General features: G+C 39.5%; 1 protein-coding gene and 1 long non-coding RNA gene across 6 annotated transcripts; one reads left to right on the top strand and one right to left on the bottom strand.

The window, feature by feature from the left end:
• Window positions 1–2,802: 2,802 nt before the first annotated feature.
• On the bottom strand, window positions 2,803–9,283 carry LOC123333442. Its single transcript, XR_006550848.2, has 3 exons — window positions 9,053–9,283; window positions 6,996–7,174; window positions 2,803–2,862 (listed from the first exon to the last, which is right to left on the bottom strand). It is a non-coding gene; the product is annotated as an uncharacterized LOC123333442 (long non-coding RNA).
• On the top strand, window positions 7,007–25,898 carry PLA2G12B (phospholipase A2 group XIIB). 5 transcript variants are annotated; one of them, XM_006060589.4, is made up of 4 exons: window positions 7,007–7,217; window positions 16,850–16,938; window positions 20,491–20,656; window positions 25,477–25,898. In XM_006060589.4, exons 1-4 carry the CDS (start codon window positions 7,007–7,009, stop codon window positions 25,593–25,595), a joined length of 585 nt encoding a protein of 194 aa, XP_006060651.2. In that variant the 3' UTR covers window positions 25,596–25,898. The 5 variants fall into 5 exon arrangements, with proteins under 5 accessions (XP_006060651.2, XP_006060650.2, XP_025140501.2 ...); XM_006060588.4 differs by having other exon boundaries at window positions 25,474–25,898; XM_025284716.3 differs by lacking the exon at window positions 25,477–25,898 and adding an exon at window positions 20,855–21,813 and having other exon boundaries at window positions 16,850–16,926.
• The last annotated feature ends 1,233 nt before the right edge of the window (window positions 25,899–27,131 follow it).

Raw genomic sequence — 27,131 nt, 5'->3', positions numbered from 1 at the left:
TAAAGGGTACTTATGCAAAGTGAAATTTAAATCAGGCATAAAAAGACAAATATTATATGATTTCACTTAGAATCTTAAAAAACAAATGAGCAAACATAACAAAATGGGAACAGTCATGGATACAGAGAACAAACAGGTGGTTCGGGGGGGGCAGAAGGGGAGGTTGGGTGGGGATGAGTGAAAAAGGTAAGGGAGATTAAGAGACACAAATATCCAGTTACAAAAACAAATGAGTCACAGGGATGAAATGCACAGCATGGGAGTGGAGTCAATAATATTGTAATAACTTTGTATAGTGACAGATGATAACCAGAGTTATCACAGTGATCATTTTGTAATGTATAAAAATATCAAATCACTGTTTTGTACATCTGAAACTAATATTATAAGTCAATTATATTTCAATTAAAAAAAACTACTCAGAAGCTATAATCAAATCTTTTATTTTATTTTATTTTATTTTTAAACTTTACATAATTGTATTAGTTTTGCCAAATATCAAAATGAATCCGCCACAGGTATACATGTGTTCCCCATCCTGAACCCTCCTCCCTCCTCCCTCCCCATTCCATCCCTCTGGGTCCTCCCAGTGCACCAGCCCCAAGCATCCAGTATCGTGCTATAATCAGATCTTTAAATTGTTGACAAAAACTGATTCTCTGGTACCATTTAATGACAACAGTAGCCATGCCATTTAAAAATTTCATGTGTGGTATAGAAATGTTTTGTGTATGGTTCAGAAACCATCTAAGCAGAGGGTGGGGGCAGGAGCTGAGAGAGGCGGCCAGCAAGCCTTGGCCTGCAGCAGAAACGTGAGGGTGGGTGCTGAAGCTCCCCATCCTCTGCTGGTCCCAGGGAGAGGCTGGGGCTGGCGGCCGTGAGGATACGCTAAGAAGGCGACTTTGACATAGCGGTGGAATTATATGCAACTGCCGCTCCCAAAGCAAGAGAAGGTGACTGAGGCAGCGGACAAGACACCGCAGGTGCTGTCCTAGCCTCAGAGGCGGCAGTTTTCACAAGGCTGTGAGCAGGCACAGGTTACTGCTCATACCTTGCTGGAGGCTTAAACAGCGTGACCTCTCCTAGGGACCCACAAACTGGAGTCTTCTCCTCTGGGAGAAATGGTAAAATGTCTTTATTTCTCACACCTTCTCTCTTAAGTTCCTGAAATATCTCTTGGAAATACTGAGAAAGGATGATGTGGAGAAAAACGCCATCAAGGCCATTTTTAAGGACAGGGAACCCTGGAGTGCTCTAGCCCACACGGTCGTAGAGAGTCAGACATGACTTAGTGACTGAACAACAAAAACAAAACCTTTTAAAAGTGAATTAAAATAAAACAATGAAAAAATTTCATATGTAAGGAGAAATAGGTGGCTAATCAGGTGTACATGAAGAATTGTAAAAAAAAAAAAAAGCTTTGAATTTGCTGAGGTTTTTCTTTTTTTTTGGCTTATAAAAACTGAATTTTGATTAATCAGGAAAATGTTTCTTTTATCTGTTGATATATCTTACATCTGACATTGATTTGTAATGTGGTAATGCCGTCTCTTTCAGTAACTGAAATAATGAAGGAACTGCCTTCATATTTCTTTATTTCAGCAGAAATAAGTGTGGAATCTAGCTTCCTTCTAAACCTCAAAAAAAGGGGGGCTTACCCTAGTAGTCCAGTGGTTAAGAATCCACCTTCCAATGCAAGGGACATCGGTTTGATCCCTGACCCGGAAACCAAGATCCCACATGTCATGGGGCAATTAAGCCCATGCACACCAACTAGAGAGCCTATACACCTCAATGACTGAGCCCCCGTGCTGCAACAAAGACCCGAGCACAGCCAAGAAAAGAAAAAGGATCATACACCATGATCAAGTGGGATTTATTTGGGAGATGCAAGGATGGTTTAGTATCTGCAAATCAAGCAATGTGATACACCACATTGACAAAATGAAGGATGAATATCATGTAATCATCTCAAGAGACACAGAAAAGTAGTTGACAAAATCCAACATCCATTTATGATTAACAACTCTCAAAAAAGTGGGTACAGAGGGAATGTACCTCAACATAATAAAGGCCACATATGACAAATCCACAGCCAACATCATACTCAATGGAGAAAATCTGAAACTTTCATCTAAGATTAAGAACAAGACAAAGATGCCCATGCATACCACTTTTATTAACATAGTATTGGAAGTCCTAGCAGAGCAATTAGGCAAGAAAATGAAATAAACAGCACCCAAATTGGAAAGGCGGAAGTAAAACTGTCACTATTTGCAGATGACATGTTATTATATATAGAAACTTCTAGAGACTCCACTCACACACAAAAATATTAGAATTAAAGAGCAATTCAGTACATTTGTAGGATACAAAAATGAATATATGAAAATGTTGCCTTTCTATACACTAAAAACTATCAGAGAAATTGACAAACTAATATACAATTGCATAAAAAGAATAAAATATCTAGGAATAAATTTAACCAAAGCAGTGAAAGACAGTTCTCAACATGGGAGAAAATAATAGCAAATGAAACAATTGACAAAGGATTAATCTCAAAAATACACAAGCAGCTCATGCAGCTCAAAATCAGGAAAATAAACAACCCAAACAAAAAGTGGGTAGAAAACCTAAACACACCTTTTTTCACAGAAGACATATAGATGGCTAAAAAACACATGAAAAGATACTCAACATCACTCATTAGTGAGATGCAAATCAAAATTACAATGAGGTATCACCTCTCATCAATCAGAATGGCCATCAAAGTCAAAAATTCTACAAACAATAAATCCTGGAGAGGATGCGGAGAAAAAGAATCCTCTTGCACTGTTGGTGGGAAGATAAGTTGATGCAGCACTATGGAGAACAGAATGGAGATTCCTTAAGAAACTAGGAATAAAACTACTTTATGACCCAACAATCCCTGGGCATGCACCCTGAGAAAACCATAATTTGAAAAGACACATATACCCCAAGGTTCACTGCAGCTCTATTACAATAGCCAGGACATGGAAGTAACCTAGACGTCCATCGACAAATGAATGGATAAAGTTGTGGTACATACAAACAATGGAATATTACTCAGCCATAAAAAGGAACAAAATTGGGTTATTTGTAGTGACGTGGATGGACCTAGGCACTGTCAGACAGAATGAAGTCAAGTCAGAAAAAGTATCATATAGTAACATATATATGGAATCTAGAAAAACAGTACTGATGTAACTATTTGCAGGGCAGAAATAGAGACACAGATATAGAAAACAGACTTGTGGACAATGGAGGAAAGAGAAGGTGTGATGAATTGACAGAACAGCGTTGACAGGTATACACTACCATGTGTAAAACAGATAGCTAGTGGGAAGCTCCTGGGTAACACAGGGAGCCCTCAGCTTGGTGCTCTGTGACGACCTAGAGGGGTAGGATGGGAGTGGGCTGGGAGGGAGGTTCAAAGGAGGGACTATATATATACTTATAGCTGATTCATGTTGTAGTACAGCAAAAACTAATATAATATTGTAAAGCAATTATCCTCCAATTAAAAAAAAATTTTAACTATAATGAGGTATCACTTCATCAGCCAGAATGGCTATCATCAAAAAATCTACAAACAATAAATACTGGACAGGGTTTGGAGAAGAGAGAATCCTCTTACACTATTGGTGAGAATGTAAATTAGTACAACCATTATGGAGAATAGTATGAAGTTTCCTTAAAAAACTAAATATAGAACTGCCAAATGATGCAGCAATCCCATTCTTGGACCTATGTCCTGAGAAAACCATAATTTGAAAAGATACACGCCCTCCAGTGTTCATTGCAGCACTATTTAGAACAGCCAAGACATGGAAACAAACTAAATGTCCAATGACAAGAATAAAAATATGGTACATATATACAATAGAACTTTACTAAGCCATTAAAAAAAGACAAAATAATGCCATTTGCAGAGACATGGATGGATTTAGAGATTATCACACTAAGTGAAGTAAGTCAGAGAAAGACAAATATATGATATCACTTAAATGTGGAATCTAATAAAAAAGTCTAACAAACTTATTTACAAAACAGACTCACAGATCTTGAAACTTACAGTTGCCAAATGGGAAACATTGGATGAAATGATAAATTAGGACCTTGCGGTTAACATATACACACTACTATACATAAAATAGATAACTACTAAGGACCTCCCACATAGCACAGGGAACTCTACTCAATATTCTGTAATTACCTATATGGGAAAAGAATCTGAAAAAGAATACATGTGTGTGAGTGTGTGTGTATATATACACACACATACACATACACACACATACATATGTGTGTGTGCAAGATGATAGAGGTATTAACTAACCCCTCTATGGTAATCCTTGTACAATATAGATAGGTATCAAATCATCATGAAGTATACCTTAAATTTACATATGTTATACTCCAATTATATCTCAATGAAGCTGAGGGAAAAAATTAGGTAAAGAAGGACTTGAATAGACACTTCTCCAAAGATGACATATAAATGACCAAAAAGCTCAAGAAAAGGTACTTAATACCACTAACCATTAGAGAATACAAGTCAAAACTGCCATGAGATACTACTTCATATTCTTTAGGATGACTACTGCCAAAAAAACAAAATGGAAAATAACAAGCATTGGTTAGGATATGGAGAAATTGGAACCCTTCTGCATTGCTGGGGGCAATGTAACTGGTGCAGCCATGGTAGAAAACAGTACGATGATTTCTCAAAAAGTTAAATGGAGAATTACCATTTGATCTGGCAAAACCCATTTTAGCTATGTACTCAAAAGAAGTGAAAGCAGGCACTCGAACAGCGATTTGTATACTAACTTCACAGCAGCATCATATACACAACCTAAGTACTGACACATGCTTCAACACGAATGAACCTTGAAAACATTATGCTCCACGAAACCAACCAGACACAAAAGGACAAATGTTGTATCAGTCCATTTCTATGAGGTACCTTCTGTAGACAGATTCATATGGACAGAAAGGATAATAGTGGTTGCCAGAAGTTGAAGGAAAAGAATAGTTAATTATTATTTAACATACACAGTTTCCATTGGGGATGATGAAAAAGTTCTGGAGATGGAGAGTGATGATAGCTGAACAACACTGTGAATGTCTTTAATGTACTTAAGGACACTGCATTATCCATTTAAAAATAGTTAAAATGGTAAATATGAATAAATAATATTTACCATAATAATAATAAATTTTAAGGTATCAAAAAATGGGGAAGAGATACTTTTAATAACTCCAGTAACAATTGGATCAGCAGAGCCTTCTCAAAATTAAAAATTATCAAAAAGTATCTGAGACCTTGCATTTGCCAAGAGCAACTGGCAATGCTTTCAACTGTATGAACTGAAAATGTAGTTACTAAAAGTATAAATTTTAATGACTTAATAAATGAATTTGCAGAAAAGTCAAAAAAATGATCAAGGTATCATACATTAATAAATTATTACATATTATATAAAACTATGACATCAAAAATATTTTTGCAATTTATACGTTTATATTGTTTCTCAGGTATCACTGTTACCCGGTATTTATAACACAATAAAACTTTTTTTTAAAGGAAAAAGCTTTCTATTTTAGGTCCTTTAATGGCAATTTCCCCCTGCTTTTTGAAAAGGAGCTCCACTTTTCATTTTAACTGGTCATGTAGCTGGTTCTGTCTCTCAGCTTTTAGCCTGGATAGCCTGCTTATCTTTGACTGAGTCATTTGGATCTCAGTTTTCTCACCTCTTAAATGGGTATGGTATTTACCTTTCTTTGTAGAATTGATGTGAAATTAAAATACACACACATACATACAATGGCTTTAAAAAATTATGGGTACTTTAAAATATTGGTGATATTGCTGCTGTTCATACGAAATATTTTATAATGAGTACCATTACTGGAGTCTTTAGACAAATACATTTCTTATCTAAAATGAAGAAATTTAATTCACTATTTTCTGTGGAGATTTCCAGACTTTTGACAGAGAAGCAAAATGACTCATTTGATCCATAGTTATTATTTTTTAGCCTAGTGATTTCATGGATAAAATGTATTTCTTCACAGGACTAAAAGCAAAGTATAAACTGAAGATGACACCAAAACACTAGACTTCGGTCAACATTTTTAAAGCCTAAAATTTCAAATAGTGTTTCTGATAAACTCTCTTTTAAGCAACTCAATGGAAGAATAACACTAAGCGTGCTGAGTTCCCCAAGTTCCATCTCAATCTGTATACACCAGATGCAGCTGAGTGTAAATAAAAATACTGCTGTAAATAAAGAGGCAAAAATGCCCCAGCAGTAGGTTGGCTATGAGGAGGAGCTCTGTCAGATTAGAGCACAGAGTCTGAGAGCAAAGCAGGCACTGACACAGAAGGTGGGGTGCTGAATCTGAACCCGCATTCACAGACAGAGCAAACTCTGACCGTACCCAGACCACCGGTACAGGTGACATTGTTGACTCAGCATCATTGGGGTTTCCTGAGTCTTTTATCCATCGTCCCGTATCTCACTAAACACCAACTGTAGGTGACTGGCTTAGGGGTGTGGCCAGGTCCTTTGTGTCAAGAGGCTGGTCCTGGGGGACCAAACTTGCAACTGATCTGTAGGTTAACCAGCCTGTTTGGGGTAGAATTCCAATTGCTCCACAACTTACGCCTCCAGAAGCCTGCTAACTTCCCTGCTCCAGGGCCGGGGAATCCACTGTGAAGTGTTCGCTCTCTCACTAGCCGTCCCCCAGATAGGCCCTCCTACTGCCTAACCTTTACCCTTTCTAATTGCCCTGATCTCATCCTAACCTCCATAGCTGTGTTTAAAGTCCACCTCTGGGGAACACACAGATTGAGCGTTCCAGGTAATCCCTTTTCCAGTCCTGCCTGGCATCTGGCCGGTGGGCTGTGTACCTGGACTTCCTGGGACACTGGCTGGGGGAGTTTGAGGAGGGACCTCAGCACCCACCTGGCTACAGGATGACGCGGGCCATCAGCTTCTTGATTTTGTGGCTCAGCCTGGCTGGTGGCCTGGCTCAGAGTGACACCAGCCCTGACGCAGAGGAGTCCTATTCAGACTGGGGCCTTCGGCACATCCGGGGCAGCTTTGAATCTGTCAACAGCTACTTCGATTCCTTTCTGGAACTGCTGGGAGGGAAAAATGGAGTCTGTCAGTACAGGTGCAGATACGGTGAGTGCACGGTTTCTCTTCCTGTGAAACTGTCTCTGGTGGACCTGTGAACAGCCTGAGCAGGGCCACAATCTGTCATGCACTTTTTCCCTGTTACCCACTTCTTAGAGGGTAGTTGCCAGATTCAGAAAATTAAAATGTAGAATGCCCAGTGAACTCTGAATTTCAAATAAACAACCAATATTTGTTAAAAATATTTGGGATATTTGGAACATGCTTATAATGACAAATTACTGATTGTTTATTTGAAGTGTATATTTCACTGCATTTCCTGTGTTTTATCTGGCAAACCTACTCCAAGGAGTTTTGCAATACTTGTTCCCTGGGGCCATTTTAATGGGTTTGTTTTGAGGCAGATAGATACTTAGGAAAAGGTGGCAAGGGCAAGGAGGAAAATGAATAGGGGATGTCTTTGTGAGATGTTCCTAGGGCTGAAAAACTGAAGCTGATCATTCAGGGAAAATTCTGCCAGAAAATTCTGAGCTTCCTCAGTCACTCTGTGCCTAGCTTGGAAAGGGATTCTCCTCTCCCCCTAATCCAGTTCACACCTTCCTCCCAACTGTCTCAGTCTCTGATCACTTTGCCTAACCCATCCCGCTCCCCATCCCACCCCGCACCAAGAGAGCTGTCCCTGCCTCAGTCAGCAATGGCAGGCCTTCTGTGAGTAGGATGGGCATCTGCCAGCCACCTCTGCCCACCAGGGATCAGTCCCTGAGTGACCACACTGTCGCTCAGGCCTGGTCTTGGATGTGGAACTGAATGGGTAGGAGCACTACCTCATCTGAGTTGTAAAGAGGGTACATGGGAAGCTGGGTGCAGGCCTAGCTGCAAAACAGCAGACCCTGAGGCCCGTTCTTGCTTTCCCCTTACACTGGAATTCAGTGTAATGGGAACAGAAAGTGGGGCCCTGGACCTTACAGCTGGGAGGCAAGGGGTAACTTCCAAAGAATGTTTTTGAAACCACACACAGTCTCCTAACAGCATCCATTTCATTGTTTAGTTTATCAAATGTTTCAGCGTGGGATTAAGAGATGAAAATGGAGATTGACCCTAGCAGGAAAACACTTGAGAAATATTCTCTCTAGACACAACAGACAAAACTCAGTTTGGAGAGAGACTCAAAAAAGCCACACACTTGCTGGACTCAGCCAATGTCTCACACTCCTTTCTTAACCCTGAGCAGGGGCAATCTCTTCTTACAAACTGAAAGTGACTAAGAGACTGTGGTTAACACTCCAGAACCAAAATTTTTACAGAATAGAAGCTTTAACCTCAGAGGGAGACAGTGAAAAAAGGAAGCTGCAGCATCTCTGTGAAGATTCCATAGAGTAAACCTGTGCTAGCTAGGGCCCACCTGGACGGCTAGCCACGTCTTTATCCAAGGTGTGTTGGACAAATGCAGAGGTGCCTTGTCACAGGGACCATGCTCACAGAGTTTGCATGGATGGGGCAGGAAAGGGTTAACTCCAGGTATTTAATAAACATAAGTGCTCCTTTCCTTCCTAGAGGCAACACAAGACTTATTAAGTCTATGGTTTAGCAAATAGATAACAGCAGGATTTTTTTCTTCTTCTTTTCTCTTTCTTTAGGGAAACAAGACCCAAACCCTCTTGTCTAGTAAAATGGCATCAAAAGATTTCAGCAAAGTTTGGTTTCAAGTTTCCACCTGGGTCAGTCGATGCAGCAATCACTGGCGGGGGTGGGGGGGGGTGGGGTGGGAATAGTCAACAGAGAGATTACAGGGTCGCAGGTAACTCCAGTTACTCTGCAAAACGGAACCTGTCCAAAGAGGGACCTGAAAACCACATAGGAAAGAGGGGGTTAAGCCTTGTTACCTTTGGAATGCAGAGAGCCAAGAACCTGAAGGCTGCACCCAAACAGTACAGTCTATCTTCTCAAGTTGATTGAGAACCAAGCAGGCCTTTGAACAGACAGCATCTAATAACTAACTGTTCTTCTACAGTTTGCTTTGTGACACATTTCTTGTGCAAAACACTTTCGTCAAAGCACTGGCTCCCAAACTTGCCTGTGCTGCAAATCCCCTTAAGGGCTTGTTTAAAAAGACTGCTTCACCCCCACCTCTCATATACTGGCTGGGTAGGTCTGGGGCGGGGCCAGAAAATCTGCATTTCTAAGAGTTCCCAGGTGATCCTGCTCCTGCTAGGGTCCTGGGATCTCACTTCGAGGGAGGAAAAAAAAAAAAAACTGCTTTAAAAACTGCATTTTTTCCCTCTTTTTCCAGAAGGAACAATTTAGCAACAGTTAGTCTACAAGAAAAATTGCCGTTTCGTAGGTGCTTATCACTACTTAAAACAGTGGTTCCTACCTCACTCAGCACTTAGAATCACCTGGGTGGCTTTAAAAAACACTTGCTGCCCAAATCAATTAAAAGGGAACCTCCTTAGGTTGGACCCAGACATCATTATTTTTAATGTTTCCCAGGTGATTACAAATTGTGGCTACAGTAGACAACACTATTTAAGGGATCATTCTGGGAGCACTTCAGCTCATAGTTGTTCAGACAGGCGATTTGTGCTTGTATCCTGCTAGCTGTCAACACTATTTGCCACACTTCTTCCACCTACAGTTTGTTTTCATGTTAACACACAAAATCTGAATTGACCAAAGGATTGGGCTAAAATATAGAGATTCATCACGAATCAAGAGCATACATGGTACATACACCTGGTTTAAGGAGTCTGCACTAATGGGAACACCCTCTCCCACCTCAGGGATTCTGATTCAGTGGGGCTGTACTAGGGACGGCACAAATGGTCCTTGAACCAGGCTTTGATGGAAAAATCAAGGGTTTGATCTGGGGGTGGGGGTGCAGGACATCTCATTGCTAGTGACCTTGGACAAGTTACCTAACTTTCTCAACCTTTGTTTCCTCATGTTTTTATCTAATGTTAATCATATCTATCTTGCAAGATGGTTATAAGAATTAAAGACACTGTATATAAAGAAGTAGTGCTGTTAGAAAGTGAAAGTCACTCAGTTGCATCCAACTCTTTGTGACCCCATGGACTGTAACAGCCCACAGGGCTCCTCTATCCATGGGATTCTCCAGGCCAGAATACTGGAGTGGGTAGCCATTCCCTTCACCAGGGGATCTTCCTGACCCAGGGACTGTATCCCCGTCTCCTGCATTGCAGGCAGATTCTTTACATCTGAACCAAGCTACCAAATGGAGCATGGCAGGTACCAAACAAATTTTATAAATGTTTGAGAAAGATAGTCAACAAGTTAACTATGCAATCAGATTCTTCCGATTCTTTTTCAATACAAAATTGAAAAACACAGAAATCCCAGTGGCTGGAAAACACCCTCTCAGCTCCTGGAAGAAATCATCAGATGATGATTTAGATGTTCTGTGTCTTTATGAAGGTCTCTGGGGCAGAGTTTCTGTGTCTTGTATATCATGATTTAAGATATTTATGCACACTGTCAAACTTGGATAAAAGGATAATTTTCTTCTTGGGTTAAGTTCTAGGAAAGCATGTAGCCTTAAACATCAGCGTTCTTATTTTCTAGAGAACTTTTCACCTGTTTGAAATTTTAGAGCAGAATTTTATGAAGCTGTGAGTTTGTGTATTTTTCCAGGCAAAGAATTCACAGCCTTCATCAGATTCTTAGAAGATGTATAGCCCGAAAAAAGGAAAGAGCTACTGACTTAGAGGGCAAAGGTTGTTCTCAGGAAAGGTGATGAACTGTCGAGGTTTGCCAGGATGGGGGGCCGGCGGTTCCTGGGACAAAGGACTTTAAATACTGAAACAGGGATTGTCCCAGACAAATCTCTGGGACAAGTCGCTCACTTGACCTCATACAGTAACTGAATCTGTTTTAGTGACTGGAATAGAGTTTACTGCTAATAGAGTTTACTGCTTCAGTTAAATTGCCACAGTTCTGTTTTGCCCCCTTGCTGTGTTCCTCATGCTGTGTTTGAGGATTTCTGGTAGGAAGCAAAATGTGCACTTCAAATTCGGCACTCTGACCACTAGGTCGACCCCTAGTGGAGCACAGAGCTGCCTCCGCTGGAACCAGCTGCATGGGGAGAAAGTACATACCCTCCCGTGTGGCTTAACCCTTGACCTGGGTGATAAAACCCAGACATTTTTACTGTGACAGGGGGAAAAACTGGTTGGGCCCAGAAGATAGTGGACCTGTCTGCTGGTAGAACTCTCATTTCACGCCTAACTCCCTTGTTTGTCTTTTCAGTGTTCTGTGGTGTTTCACTTTAGTCAGATGTTTTAAATTTCCACAAGTCTATCGGTACTTCCTTTATATCTTCTGCATTTTTTGTCTTGCTTAAAGGACCATCCTCACATCAAGATCTAAACAGTTTTTGGCTCGTTTTTCTGTGAAAGCATCTGTGGCTAATATACATAATGAATGAGTGTTGCTGTGTTCTGAAAATAATTTTTATGAGCACTAAAATTTTAATTTCAAGTTTAATATGTCACAAAATATTATCCTTGTTTTGACTTTTCCCCCAACCATTTAAAAATATAAAAATTATTTTTATCTGGCAGGTTATACAAGAACAGGCTGGACTTGGACCAGTGTTTGCTAAGCTGACCCAGATCAGGTGGTCAGCCTCTCACTCCTATAAGTAGCCAAAACCCAAAAATAAAACTAGTTTGTGACATCGTGCATAACTGATGCCTAGACTCAAACCATCAAAGTGAAAAGACACAACACAACTCAAATCTGCTCCAACTGTAACATGAGGATCTGGTACATAATCTCTGTCTGGACTCAAACCATCACCTTTTTTCTTAGAATTTTTATTTCAAGCTTCATTCCTCAATAGACTTTCTGCAACTATCATGAAACATTAAATACAGTAAAAGTAACTGTCATCAATAGCAGGCCAGATAGGACGTGTCTATAATTGGTGACCCATTATCTTTCAAACTGGGAGTTTTATCTTCTGTGAGTTATTAAGTCCAAAAAAGGCAGAGGGTAACTCAGGAAACTGGACTGAGTCTACTGCAAAAACCCTTGATCAGAAAAAGAGTTAAGTTTCACCATCAAATTTAGACATTTGTTTGTTTACTGAAAATTTCCCCCTGATTTCTATAAACCTAGTATAAGTAGAACATTTGTAAAATAACAACCCAAAGAAGAAATAAAATCACCATAGTCTCACTTCCGAGAGATAATACACCTTTCATTGTGTGATTATTTCCATATGTATAATTTGATTACTAGTATTACTTAACACACTTTACCCATTCCCCTCCTCCCAGTGCAACACACACACACAAGTTGTTAGAGTATCAATACTAAGTTATATTTCTCAAGGCCTTTGAAAAGTAATGGAGGAATCACTGGTGGGCTGGCAGACTCCATCAACGAGTACAGGACACTTCCATTACAAATAATAAGAAAGGCTGAGTGGAAATTAAATATTAAAACAAATACATATACACTTAAGCTAGAATGAAATAAAGGGAAACCTTCAAGTTCCTGAAATGAAGAGGAAACACAAAACCAAAGTGGTAGCAGAAGCTTATGCTGCTGTGGTCCTTGGAGGCGTCAGTCTGGAACATTATATACAGACTCCATGGGCTGAGGAATGTGCTTTAATGCTCATACAGAGAGAGGAGAAGAACTGTAAGATTGGGAAGTTGGAATTGAGCAGTTTGCAGAAAGTTTAGAGCCTGGGAAACTGTCTAGTTTGTTTAAAAGGGATTTGAAGTAGCAAGGAAGCTTTCTATCCACCTGGGAGTGGGGCCTGGAGGAGGAATAAATACCCACTAAAAAATCACTACCTGAAGCATATTCTATGTACAGTTGAGGAATCTGAATCTCTTCAGTTGGCCTGGTGCGAGTATCCCAAGCTGAGGCATTAACAAATACCTGTGTGTCTCAATTATCCTCAGTCTCCTGGAGCCACAGCAAAAGCAACTAGGGACTACTCTACCGTATGTGACTCAGGGCACAGGAATTCTTTTAGAAAAACAAACCCTTCTGAAAACAACTACATACCATTTGAAAAGATAATCCACCATGAGGGAGAGTCAGTAGACATTAAAAAATGAAAGGGCATCCCAAGGATTGGAGATAAAAAATCATAACATTTGAAATTATTAAAGATATAAAAGAAAGATAGAAAATGTAATTAGAAAATAAAACAATGAAAATGAATATGTAGATTTGAAAGATTTAAATAGAACTCACAGAAATAAAAATTATAGTCATTGGAAGAAAACTATTCAGTGGATGGGTTACATATCAGATAATCTAACAGCTAGTCAACCTACAGATAATTAGTAAAGTAGAAAGTAAATTTGATGAAGCTAATAAAAATTCAGTACAGAGAGAAAAATAGGGAAAATATAAAAGAGAGATTAAGATACAAGAAGGACAGGATCAAAAAGATTCACCATTCAGTAGAAAGAGTCCCAGAAGGAGAAATTATAGAGAATGAAGAAACTTAAAAATTCAGACAAGGGCTGTTAATTCTCCAGAGGTGAAAGACCCAAAGCCTTCAGATTGTTCCAGATACATAGACCACTTATAGCTACACTCTAGTAAATTGTGAGGATTGAAGAAATTGGAACTTTTGTATATTTCTGGTGGAAATACAAAACAGTACAGCTGCTGAAAAAAGCAGGCTGATTGTTCCTCAAAAAGTTAAACAGAATTACTATATGACCCAGAAATTCCACTCCTTAGGTATACATACACAAAAGAACTGAAAACAGATATTCAAACCAACACTTGTATACAGTTGATCATAGCAGCTCTATTCACAAATAGCCAAAAAAATGGAAACAAACACCATGTCTATTAATGGTGGATGAATAAACAAACTGTAGTAGATCCAGAGAATGGAATATTATTCATACATAGAAAGAAATAAGTACTGGTACATGCTACAACATGGATGAACATGAAAGATGGAGATTTTTCTAAAAATGGGTATTGGGTTTCTTTCTGGGATAATAAAAATGTTCTAAAATTAGATTATGGTAATGGTCTAACAGATAAAACCCACTGAATTACATTAAATGAGTGAATGTATAATATGTGAATTTTATTTCAATAAAGCTGTTGTAGAAAAAGATGTGATGAAAAGAGATTCAAATCATAATGGCAACTGCAATAGTTAAGTATTGCTGAGAAACAAGTGACCCCCAAACTTAGCAGCTAAAATTAACAAACATTTATTGTATCACACAGGGTGAGGGATCTAGACGCTCTTCTGGGTTCTGGCTCTGAGTTTCTAATAAGGGTTCTACTCACACTGCCTATTGATACTACAGTCTCTGAAGATATGACTGAAGCTGGAGATCTCCTTCCAAACTCATGTGGCTGTTAGCAGGAGGCTTTAGTTCTTTGCCACATGGACCTTTCCATGACAGAAGTTGTAGTCTTTTATAATGTAATTTTGGAAGCCACATACCTCCATTTCTGCCATATTCTGTTGGTCACACAGACCAACCATAGGACAGTACACACGGGTATAAACACACCAGGACAGGGATCACTGAGGACTATCTTGAACCCTGTCTTATAAACATGTAGTACAGTAACAGATACCCAAACAGACTATGGCAGAAACTGCTTATTGTCCCCATTTTTTCTATATTTATAAGCCCTCCTTCCAACTTCAAGCTGGGCTCATGGCTGCCTCCACTGAAAAAAAAAACTTCATTTCCTAGCCCACTTTTGCAAGTAGGTGTTGCCATATGATAACTCTTTGTGACCCCACAGACTGTAGCCTACCAGTCTTCTCAATCCATGGGATTTTCCAGGCAAGAGTACTGGATTGGGTTGCCATTTTCTTCTCCAGGGGATCTTCCCGACCCAGGGATCGAACCTGGGTCTCCCTCATTGTAGGCAGATGCTTTTACCATCTGAGCCAGGGAACTCCAAAGGGAAGTAAGAGGAAGTGATGTGTGTAACATTCTGGAATGGATTTATTAAAGAGAGGGGCTCTGACCTTTTTACCTCCTTTTTCCATTCTGCTATTTGTAATATGGATGTACTGGCTGGAGCACCATCTTGGATCATGAGACCCAGGGCTACATTCCAGGGCTGGTAGAGCAGAAGGTTAGAAGTAGCCTCGGTTCCAGAAAAGGGCAGACATCATTCCAGCCTTCTGAGCCTTAATTTTTACATCCTGATATTCTTAAAATATTCTATCTTGTTTAAGCATCTGAATAATATAGTTTGTAGGAGATATAATAAACATATGGAGTAAATTATAACACTCTATTGAAAGATATAAAGAAAGATCTAAGTAAATGGAAAGCTATATTAGGCTCATGTCTGGAAATTTAGACTATTCTAAGAAATTCAGTTGTCTCCAAATTAATCTGTAAGTTCAATGTATTTTCAATAAAAATCCGGATGATGTCTCTTGTAGAATGTAATAAGTGGACTCTCAAATTCGTATGCAAGAGTAAATGTCCAAGAGTAATCAGACAATTTTTAAGAATAAAAGGAGGGAGAGCTTTAAAGCATAGACTTAGCATCTAAAACTTAAAACAGAAAGGGTATAAAGAGACTTCAACTATAACATTTAATTAAGCATAAAAAATATTTATAGCAAGTTTGGCAACATTGACATGCATTTTCTCTGTGTAGTGGGTACATAGGTATTTGTTTCTCTGACTTTAGTTTTGAAATAGTTCATAATACAAAATAGTTAAGAATAAAATACCTGATAGGAGAAAGTTATAGAAGAGAAAGAAGAAATTCCCTGTGTCTCACTTGGAGGATTAATTCTTGGCTTATTTCCTCGGTCTTTTGCTATGTCTTGCATCTCCTATAGGATGCAGAGGAATGAGGGGAAAGAGCATGGGTTTTGGAGATAAACAGGAAAGCTGGATTTATATCCCAATTCCTCCCACTTTCTATATGACTCAGGCAAGTCACTAAATCTCTTAGTCCCATATTTCTTGTCTGGATAATGGCATAGAAATACTCACTGCAGAAGACTGTTCTGAGGTCATCTAAGGTCAAGGTTATCTTTATCTATAATGACTACTCTTGATACACTGACAAGGTTTCTCTGTATTTGCAAGACTATAAAATAACCCAAAAGCCATGGAGGAGAAACCAAGAAATCCAAAGCTTTTCAGATAGTTTCGCCTTAGTTCTATGACACAAACAACTACCATATTGTATAGGCATGTTTTCTTTGTATTTTGGTAAATAATGCTTTGCCTACATTTATGAATCTTGCAAAATTTCCTTCAAGTTATTCTAAAAATGTTTGTGGTATTATTTTAATTCTGATCCCTTAAGTGTATGATCAGACGGTGGTCTTTGTGTATAGTATGTGGTCTTACAGTGGATAGAAGAATGAGAGGCCTCAAGTTTTAGTTTGGTTTTGCCATGGACCTTGTCTTCAAGAAATGTTAGAATTGTTAGTAAATAAATGCTCATAAAACTCTTCAAGATTGGGAGAAAAATGCCAGTCTGGTCTGGAGATGATTTTTTTTTTTTTATGATATCATCACTTTCATCATCACCACCAAATTTAAGTCAGTGATGAGCAGTGACTTTTAAAGGAAAAGTTGAATATACTTTTAGACAATTTTTATTTGATGAATGTTTCCAAATGCTTCATTTCTAAACACTTCTTCCTGCTTCTTTCCTCTTTCCCCTGCTAGGAAAGGCACCAATGCCCAGACCTGGCTACAAGCCTCAGGAGCCCAATGGCTGCAGCTCCTATTTCCTGGGTCTCAAGGTACCAGAAAGAGTATGTACACCACCATTGTTTTCTTAGTTGACTGATTTTGACTAAGACTAATCTAAGAGGTCCCTCTGATGGAACTCATCACTTATGGAATATGGTTGAGCAATATAATTAGTATTTTAAACTGGATACAGAGAAAAGGAGATAGTTTTCAAAGAAAGCATCTGATGTCCTTTTCTCAGATGCAGCTGTCCCTCAGATTAGCCATTGGGTAGTGAACTTTGAAGTCACCAGTGCAAACATCAGCTGAGCCTTAGCGAACCAAGCATAACTTAATTTGAAATAGATCAAACAAGTGTGACTTCTTCAAATTGGTGAGACTTTCTAGAGATGTACTGGAGCAAGCTGGTACTGACCAGTGAGGGCTGACTGCTGTATCCTCAGGACTTTTGCAAGTGGCTGACTTCATGTCTGAACTGTTAAATCAATTATGTTTGGAGTATTAGCATCATAGAAATCTGTAGACACATACACATATCGTCCCCTGCCAACCAGCTGCTGGCTAAAACATTTTTCATTTTGCAACTGACTATTTCTCAAACTATCACACACACACACACACACACACACAGAAGTCGCTCAGTCGTGTCCGACTCTTTGCGACCCCATGGATTGTAGCCCACCAGGCTCCTAGGTCCATGGGATTTTCCAGGCATGAATACTGGAGTGGGTTGCTGTTTCCTTCTCCTCTCAAACTATCAGCTTCCTCTAAAAACAAGTAATAATTATTTAAAGACCTCTCAGAAACCCTTTTACATTTTTCACTTTAGAAAAGAAGTTTCATGTAAAAATTGGTAGAAGGATTTCATATCTTGTTTTGGATTCTAAGCTGGTCCTACTCTTGTGTGTTCTTGCCCCGAGTGTTCACAGTTATCAGAACTAGTGTGTTTTCTTTTGTGGAAGCTCTCAATGACCTTTTATATATTCCACAGACACAGAGTCTGCCTGGTTGATCGTGTGGATTTAATCTGCAGCTTGTACAGCTGGTGGGAAGGTTTTGGGTCTTCTTCCTTAGCCACACTGCCCCTGGATTTCAACTGTGGTTTGATTTCCACCTCTACATGTGGGTCATCCACTGGGGTTTGCTCCTGAGGCTGCCCTGGAGGACTTGGGTCCGCCCCTGTGAGGGCCAGGTGTGGAGGTGGTGCAGCTGGTTGGGTTGCAGAGGTTCTGGCAGCTCCAGGTCCTCAGGGGAGTTGGAGGCTAGGGCAGCAGGAAATATAGTGCTCCAGAAGGGTATGGCAACCAATAATCTTGGCTGGAGACCTCCCTCCTTGACAGAGAAGCCTGGCAGGGCACAGTCTACAGCGTCGCAAAGAGTCAGACACAACCAAAGTGACCCTGTGAGCACAGAGGCAAGACTCTTTTTGCCTGTGGCAGCTCCGCCCCACTGAGAGTTGAGGGTGAAAGTGGCACAAATGCTTGGCTTGTGGGGACCCTGCGGCGCCAAGTGTGCAGGGACACGGACTGCCTCTGCTGCAGGAGTTACGGCCCTATCAGAGTCTTTTCTCGAGCCTCTTGTTGCTGGCATCAGAAGGCCTCTTTGGCCAGTCTTTCTCTGTAGCACTGCCTGTTCACGGACTTAGAGGGCTCCCTTGCCTGGGGTCTTTCTCTGTTGTTCGGTGCATCAGGCACATAGAGGGGCGTCCCTGGCTGGGGTCCTACTCTGTAGTTTCACGCATCAGTCACTTAAAGGAGCACCCTGGGTGGGGTCCTACTCTGTCGTTCAGCGCATCAAGCGTTTGATGGGCCAGCCTCTATTGTTCAGCTACCGATGCTGGTGTGTGGGGAGAAGCTATGGTGATGGCGCCACCCCCTCCGCATGACTCAGCAGTATCGCCTTGCTTCCATGGCTGCCTGGCTTTCCTCCACCGGCATTTCCCAGCACAGTCTCCTTCCTCACATCCGCCCCCCACCCGCTACCCTCATCTGTCTCTCCAAGGTCAACAGCGGCCCTCGCCCTGGTATTGCTCCACAATCTCCAAACTCCAGCTCCCAGCTGTTACACCTTCCAGGGTACCAGCGTCCCTGTCTGTGGTATGTATGGCTGCCGCAAGGACTGTCTGATTCTCATCCCCTTTAGGCTGCCACAGATCAGCGGTTTCACTCTCAGCCTTAAATGTTTCTCCTATGACTCAGGCAATTGCCCTGATGTGGGGATCGGATACCTGCTTCAGTTCCCCCATTGGCCAAGGACAGGTCCAGTGCTATTAACTTTTCCCCCTAGTTCCTTCGTCCTACGGAGTTTTGCGTGGTTCTATATATTCTTTTCCACTGGTCAAGTACTCCTGTCTGCTCTCAGCTGGTGTTCTGCATGCATCTCTGTGTCTGAAGGTGTATTCCTGATGTAATCATGGAGAGAGATGTACTCCACGTCCACCTACTCCTTCACCATCTCGTTCTCCTCTGATTACTTCTCTTTAATCACTTATTGTACCATGTCCCTTCCCTCTTCAAGTGCATGCAAGCCAAGTTGCTTCCGTCATGTCTGATTCTTTGTGACACTATGGACTGTAGCCCACCAGGCTTCTCTGTTTATGGGATTCTCTAGGCAAGAATACACGAATGGTTTGCCATGACCTCTTCCAAGGGATCTTCCCAACCCAGGGATGGAACCTACATCTCTTATGTCTCTGGCATTGGCGGGCAGGTTCTTTACCATTATGCCATTTGGGAAGCCCAATCAAATCTAACTTGTTACTTTGGAAGTCAAGGCCAGCTATCAACTTGTCTTTCTCCCTAATTAAAAAGTACATATAATAAAAAATACGTATCACACTGATAAGACCCTTGAATGACTAAACTAACTGGTTGACTTGCTTATGTATGATTTGCTTATTACTTCCTTTCTTTACTTGTTATATCTTAAGTATACCATCATCTAATAATCCTCTACAAAAACTCCCATTTGATATCTCTGTGTGTGGAAGTCTATGAACTTAGTTTATGACAGATTTATAATTGCTTATAGGACACTTTATAAATGTGTATGTGTATATATATATGTTAGATGTTGTTTGATCATAGTCCCCTTGTGGTCAGGAACTATGTTCTATACCCTACTCTGTCCCCAACACATTACAAACAGATACACACACTTAAAACAGCGCTGCATGGAATGGGTCCCCGCAAAATCCTGGTGACCTCTTTGTAAACTAAGGCTTAACTTTTCATACTTCTGAGCCTTGGAATCTTTGGTTAAAAAAAAAAAAATCTCACAAAGTAAAGGTTTTAGTTGAATTTGAAAGTATTGACTGCTCTGCCCTCTTGCACTCACTTTCTGATTTTCTATTTTTAGCTCCCTAATGGCCTGTGAATTTGAAAACTACTAAAATCTAAAAGAAAAGGTAGAAAAAGGGGCCATTCAAAGTTATTAAACTAATGACTAGATCATGATCAAAACTTAGCATGCTGTGACTGTCCACTTGATGTATTCTTTCCAGGCATCTGGCGCTTGTGATCTGAATGTGTAACAGGAATTTGAGAATAAGGCAGGGAAGGTTGCCTGAGGTCCTTGGTCTAAACGTGGCGTTTCCTTCCTTCTCTTTTCTGCAGATGGACTTGGGCATCCCAGCAATGACCAAGTGCTGCAACCAGCTGGACGTCTGCTATGAGACTTGTGGCGCCAACAAGTATCGCTGTGACGCGAAGTTCCGGTGGTGCCTCCATTCGATCTGCTCCGACCTTAAACGGAGTCTGGGCTTTGTCTCCAATGTGGAAGGTAGGTATCTTAAGTGCATTGACCCGTGAGCGGAGAGTTTGGTGCCTATTTTCACACAGAAATGGAATCAGAGCCCCTTTACTCAAAGAGACCATCAGAGCTCACTGATCTTTCTTTATAGAACTCTGTGACCAATGAAGCAAGGGGGAAGGGAGACTCTGGGCAATCCTTCACTCGAGTTCTTGCTGTCCTGCCCAGGAGCTGCTGGCACCACTCCTGATGGACGGGGCCACACCAAAGCCTTCCCAGAGGATAAAAATCTATCCTCTAAGACCAGAGCAAGAGTAGCCCAACTGGCTTTCATTATCCATTCCACTGTTGAATAATTTTCCATATCAGGAATTATTCTGTATAGGTCTATGGGGTTGGGTTGAAGCTTTTTTGTTGTTGTTGTTCTCAGTAAGAGAAAGAATTTTAAAAAACCTATCTTCTTCTTGTGTAAAGTTCTCTATATCCTTGAGGATAATTATTTTAAAATGACTGCTTAGCTGCCTAACTTCTAGCAGTGATTCTATAATTTCTTTTTCCTAATTTATCTTAGGAAAATTGTAATTCTTTAGTTTCTGAAGCCCGAACAATATATCCAAGTTATTACTGTTACATACTTTTAGATGGTAAAGTTTGAAATTCAGGCTTATGAAGAGCTGGCTTTATGCTACTGGGAAAGTCAGCCACAGGAAGAATCTTGGCTCCTGTTATAGACCAATGTCTAGAGTGTTGTTCTAATGTGCATAGACTTCAAAATATGAATAATTAATGAGGCTCTGTAAATGGGAGTATCCTTCTATCTGTATGTATAAAAGGTGAAAAATGCCTGCTGCTAATCTAGGGTCAGGTCAAGTTACTCCCCACAATAAATTTTAGAGCAATTTCATCACTCCACAAAGAAATCCCAGAGCCATTAGCAGTCTCACCACAATGTTCCCCTGTCTAGTTCTAGGCAACCATTCGTCTTCCCTCTCTATAAATTTGCTATTCTAGACAATTCATATAAATGGAATTACAAATATGTGGTCATCTGTGACTGGATTCTTTCATTTGGTAAGGTTTATCCATATTGTAGTGTGCATCAGTATTTCATTCCTTTTTAATTGCTGAATAATATTCCATCACATGCATAAAACAAGTTTTCTTTCATCAATTGATGGACATTTGGGTTGTCTCCACTTTGGACTATTATGAATAATTCTGGTATGAACATTTATTTACAAGTATTTGTGGCGACATGTTTTCAATTGTCTTGGATATATATCTAGGAGGGGAATTTCTAGGTTATTTGGTAAGTTTGTGACAAATTGATTTCCAAAATAGCTACCCCATTTCACATTCCCACTAGCAATGTATTAAGGCTCCAATTTCTCCACATCCTTGCCAACACCTGTTATTACCTATCTATTTTATTATAGACCCTATTGGGTGTGAAGTTATATCTCATTGTGGTTTTGATTTACATTTCCCTGTGGGCTAATGATATTGAACATCTTTTCATGTGCTTATTAGCCATTAAATAATTGCTTTGGAGAAATGTCTATTCATTTGCCCCCCCCTTAAAATTGGGCTCTCTTTTTATTATTGAGTCATAAGACTTTTTTATATATTCTGGATGTAAATCTTTTAACAGATGTATGACTTGCAAATGCTTTCTCTCATTTTATGGGTTGACTTTTAACTTCCCTGATGATATAATTTGTAGTGCAGAAGTTTTACATTTTGCTTAAGTCCATTTTTATCTTTTAAATTTCTTGATGTCTTTTGATGTCATATGTAAAAGGGCTTTGCTGAACTCAAAGTCACTATGTTTTCTTCTAAAAGTTTTGTTTTAGCTCATATATTTAGATCTATGATCCATTTTAGTTAATTTTTCTGTATGGTGTAAGACAGAGATCCAGCTTCCTTCTTTTGTATATAGATATACACCATTTGTTAAATAAAAGACTATTCTTTCCCACCACTTGTTCCTGCAGCATTTGTTGAAAGAGACTATTCTCTCCCACATGAAATTGTTTTGTATCCTTGTCAAAGACATCAGTTTGTCATAATTGCAGTGTTTATTTCGAGACTCCAATTCAATTCCATTCTATTGGTCTATGCCAGTACCACACTGTTTTTATTACTGTAATTTTGTAGTAAAATCTGAAATCAAGAAGTGTCCTTCAACCTTGTCTTTTTCAAGATTTTTTCAGATATTCTGTATCTCTTTCATTTCCACATGAATTTTAGGTTCAATTTGTCAGTTAGGTGAAATTTTGATAAGACTTTTCTTGGCTCTGTAGATCCATTTGAGGAATATTGCCATCTTAAAATTATGTTTTCTGACCACTGAACATGGATGTATTTCCACTTATTTGGGTCTATTTTAATTTTTTTAAAAACTTTTTATTTTATTTTGGAGTATTATTGATTAACAATGTTGTGCTAGTTTCAAGTGTACAACAAAGTGATTCAGTTATACATATACATTTATCTTTCTTTTCAAATTATTTTCCCAATCAGGTTGTTACAAAATATTGAGCAGAGTTCCCTGTTGGTACCTGAGTAACAGGAGGTCCTTGTTGGTTATCCATTTTAAATATGGCAGAGTGTACATGTCAATCCCAAACTCCCTAACTATCCCTCCTAGCAGTTCTATTAATAAGAGGAAAGTTCATAGCAATAAACTTCAACATCAAGTAATAAGAAAGATCTCATATCAACAACCTAACTTTACACCACAAAGAACTCGTAAGAGAAAAGCAAATGAAGTCCAAAGATTGTAGAAGGAAGGAAGGAAGAAAGATCAGAGTGGAAATAAATGAAATGAAGACTAAAAGGACAATAGAAAAGATCAATTAAATTAGGAGGTTTTCTTTAAAAAGACAAAATAGACAAAACTTTAGCTACATTTGCCAAGAAAAAAAAGAGGATGAAAATAAAATCAGAAATAAAAGAGAAAACATTAAAACTAATATCACAGAAATATAAAGGTCCATGAGAATCTACTATGAAAAATTATACACCAACAAGTTAGACAACCTAGAATAAACAGATGAATTCCTCAAAACAAACAATCTATCAAGAATGAATCATGGGGAAATAGAAAAATTTGAACAGAACTGTTACTAGTAAGGAGAATGAATCAGTAATCAAAAATCTCCCAACAAACAAAAAATTTAGGATCAGATGGTTTCACTTTTTTTTAAAAGGTGGAAAATTTCTATACATGTTAATTTAATTAGAGATAAATTTTACATGAAGTTAACAAAAACATCAAATTTCAAAAAAATTAATAAGCATTATTTCTTGAGAAGTCATTGAAATTTATAAAAAATATTATTAAAAGACATGAAAAAACTTGCATAGTTATTTTGAAATTGATGCTTCAAATTTAGCCAAGAACATTATTCTCTACCATTTCCTTTCTCATCTCTGATTTCTGTTGTTGTATCTGTTCCATGTCATACAGAAAGTGTCTAACCCAAAAGATCTGGGTTTTTATAACTCTGCACATTCCCAAGAAATGGCTATTTTCTAGCCATGCGAGCTGATGACTAGCCCTTCATCAGCTCTGGGGAAGTGAACGCTTGGAAACTTCTGACTGATGAGCTGTTTTGGATGCCCAAGATCTGGAGCCACACTATACCAGTTGGTCTAGATGGCTTATACAATCGTGTATTTTATGGTGAATACCTGCCTTCCTTCTGGGGGTCTGGGAGTACCAGTGACTGAAATCAGTCACATAAGCACCATATGCCTATGTAATTGATGCCCAATAAAATCCCTGGACTCTAGATTCAGGTGAGGTTCCTGTTTGGTAACCAGATAGCTTCACTTTTAAAGTGGCTTCAACATTCAAAGAAAAATTAATCAGCTATTTAAGCGACTTCAACATTTACAGAAGAATTAATACCAATCCTTCTCTCCTCTGTCTATGGGATACTCCAGGCAAGAATACTAGAGTGGGTAGCCATTCACTTCTCCAGGGAATCTTTCCAACCCAACGATTGAACCTGGGTCTCTCTCATTGCAGGCAGATTCTTTACCATCTGAGCCATCAGGGAAGCCCCCTCAGTCTTTCCAAAAGTTGAAGACAGGACTTCCCTGGTGGTTCAGTGGTTAAGACTCTGTGCTCCCAATGCAGGGAGCCCAGGTTTGATCCCTGGTCAAGGGAACTAGACTCCACATGCTCCAACTAAGAGCCCATAAGCTCCAACTAAAGATCCTGGATGTGGCAGTGAAGACTCTGCAAGCTGCAACTAAGACTGGGCACAAACTGAAAAAAAAAAAAAAAGGATTGAAGTGGAGGGAAAACTTCCAAACAAGTCTTATGAGACCAGCCTTACCTATGCCAAAACCAGATAAGAACACCATACACACACACACAGAAATTTACAGGCCGATATCCCTGATGAATACAGATGTACAGATCTTTCACAAAATATTAGTAACCTAGTTATTTATCCCACACTTGAATAGGGAAAGCTATAGGAAACATAGCAATGTTATTTGAGCCCTCTGGAAAAAAAAACTTAATTTTCCATGGAGTGAGCATAGTGATGTGGGAGATTCTGATTGCTACTCATGGTTTTGACCTGGAGGCCCCATAAAAGGAAAGCATCTCAAAGTGTGTTCTGCTTTATTAGATTGGATAGAAGCTTCTCTGAAAAACTTCTCATAAATCTTGTTTTTTCCCTTTTAATTCTGTATTTGGGTCACTGCTTCTAACTTTCCTCTGGGTATCATGTTATCCTTGGAAATACACTGCCTCTTCAAAATTACTCAAACTACTACTTGCAGTAGTCTGTATATTAACCCTTATATTTCTCTCAATCTTTTTCAAGTAGCCTGTGATTCCCTGGCTGATACTGTGTTCAACACTGTATGGACTCTGGGCTGCCGGCCCTTTATGAACAGTCAGCGGGCAGCCTGCGTCTGTGCAGAAGAGGAGAAAGAAGAGTTGTGAGGAAGAGGTGATTCCTTCCCCATTTTGAGTGACGCCACTCAAAGCTGTCAGTCTGGGAGATGGTAGTTTGGCGGATGTACCTCATCCTTTTTCCCAAAAGTTTGGATACCAAAAAGCACAGAAAGGAACACTATTTTACAGCTGAAAGTGAGTCCTGACCTTTGAAAAGGAGGATTGGAAAAAAGACACAGAGTGATTTGAAAACTACTCTTCACTTTAACACCAATCTCCCCAACCAGGAAATATTTGCCTGGAAATTCAGTGCTTACTTTGAAGACTAAAATAAAGACTAAAATACTGGAATTCTTGGAATTGCTAATTATATTAATAAGTGAAATTTTGGAGAGTCCAACCATTCGAGAGGCAATGACTTTCCTCTGGTCCATGTTTCAGTTGCTAATAAGCATCTCACATATTATATAGATTTTAGAAAATTTGAAAAGAGATGAATGAATTCCACTATCACCAACGTGCTTCCATTTCACTTAGAAGAGAACAGAACCCAACCTGGTAAGTTCCTCCAGCAACAACAATTATAATCACTGGTGCTGAAGAGTTAAGAACAAGACAAGGTCAGAGATTTAACTTGATTAAAGCCTGTGGAGGTGCAGGTCAGACAGAGTGAGGTCTCTGGGGTTCCATTTTTTTCCTTCATTGAACTAGTCCTGTTGAAATTCCCAGTTACTAAGCGATGTTAGTGTCATGTTAAGATCTGAGAAGCATTTGGTAAAAACCGCTACTGAAGACAGCTAGGAAAAGTCGGTGGAAACTGAAGGGAGCGAGAGACAGTCCTGATTGCAGATTAGAATCACTTGATGTGTATTAAAAACTGGTTCTCAGCACTGATTGTAGATTAGAATCACCTGAGGAGTATTAAAACCTTAAAGAACGTCTGGGGGCTGGTGCCTACATATTGGTATTTTAGAAACACTCCCCAATGATTCTGATGCACTGTGAGGCCTGAGGACCACTGAAGTCAGGGACTGACAAAGGCCTGGGCCATATCAGGCTTAGCGCCTGTTTGGGTAAAGTTCCAGCTGTTCCTGTGCTAGGACAGCCGAGCTGAGTAGTTGTGGCAGGGCCTGTATGAGCCAGGAAGCCTAAACTAGTTACCTTCAGCCCTTTACAGAAAAAGTTTGCCAACCCCTAATTTAGATTGTTTTCTCCTTTTTCTTCCTTTTGTTAATGTTACTGGTTCCAATACAAATTGTTGGTTGCAGCCTTTTCTAAAAGGAAAAGTAGAAAAACTGCTTTCTGATCTTCTGTAAAGCCATAAAATGAATGGGCATATTTAGCAAGTGGATTTAACTGCAGATAACATTTATCTCTGTGGTTTAGGATATTTACTTCAATAAAACTTATTAAGTACCTACAAAATAGAGTATGGTGTAGCTTTATAGCTTTTTCTGTTGTCAGTCTGAGGGCACAGAATGCCAAATAACAGAGCATATGTTACCATATTTTAATTTTGTCTACTGTTCAGTCACTGAACCACTTAAATACATGTTAATGAATTTATTAACATTTATTAATTGA

The sequence above is a fragment of the Bubalus bubalis genome, chromosome 4, assembly GCF_019923935.1.
Source record: "Bubalus bubalis isolate 160015118507 breed Murrah chromosome 4, NDDB_SH_1, whole genome shotgun sequence".
Classification (NCBI taxonomy): domain Eukaryota; kingdom Metazoa; phylum Chordata; class Mammalia; order Artiodactyla; family Bovidae; genus Bubalus; species Bubalus bubalis.
The sequence above is the reverse complement of the archived record's forward strand: the minus strand, read 5'-3'. Positions and strand labels throughout refer to the sequence as shown.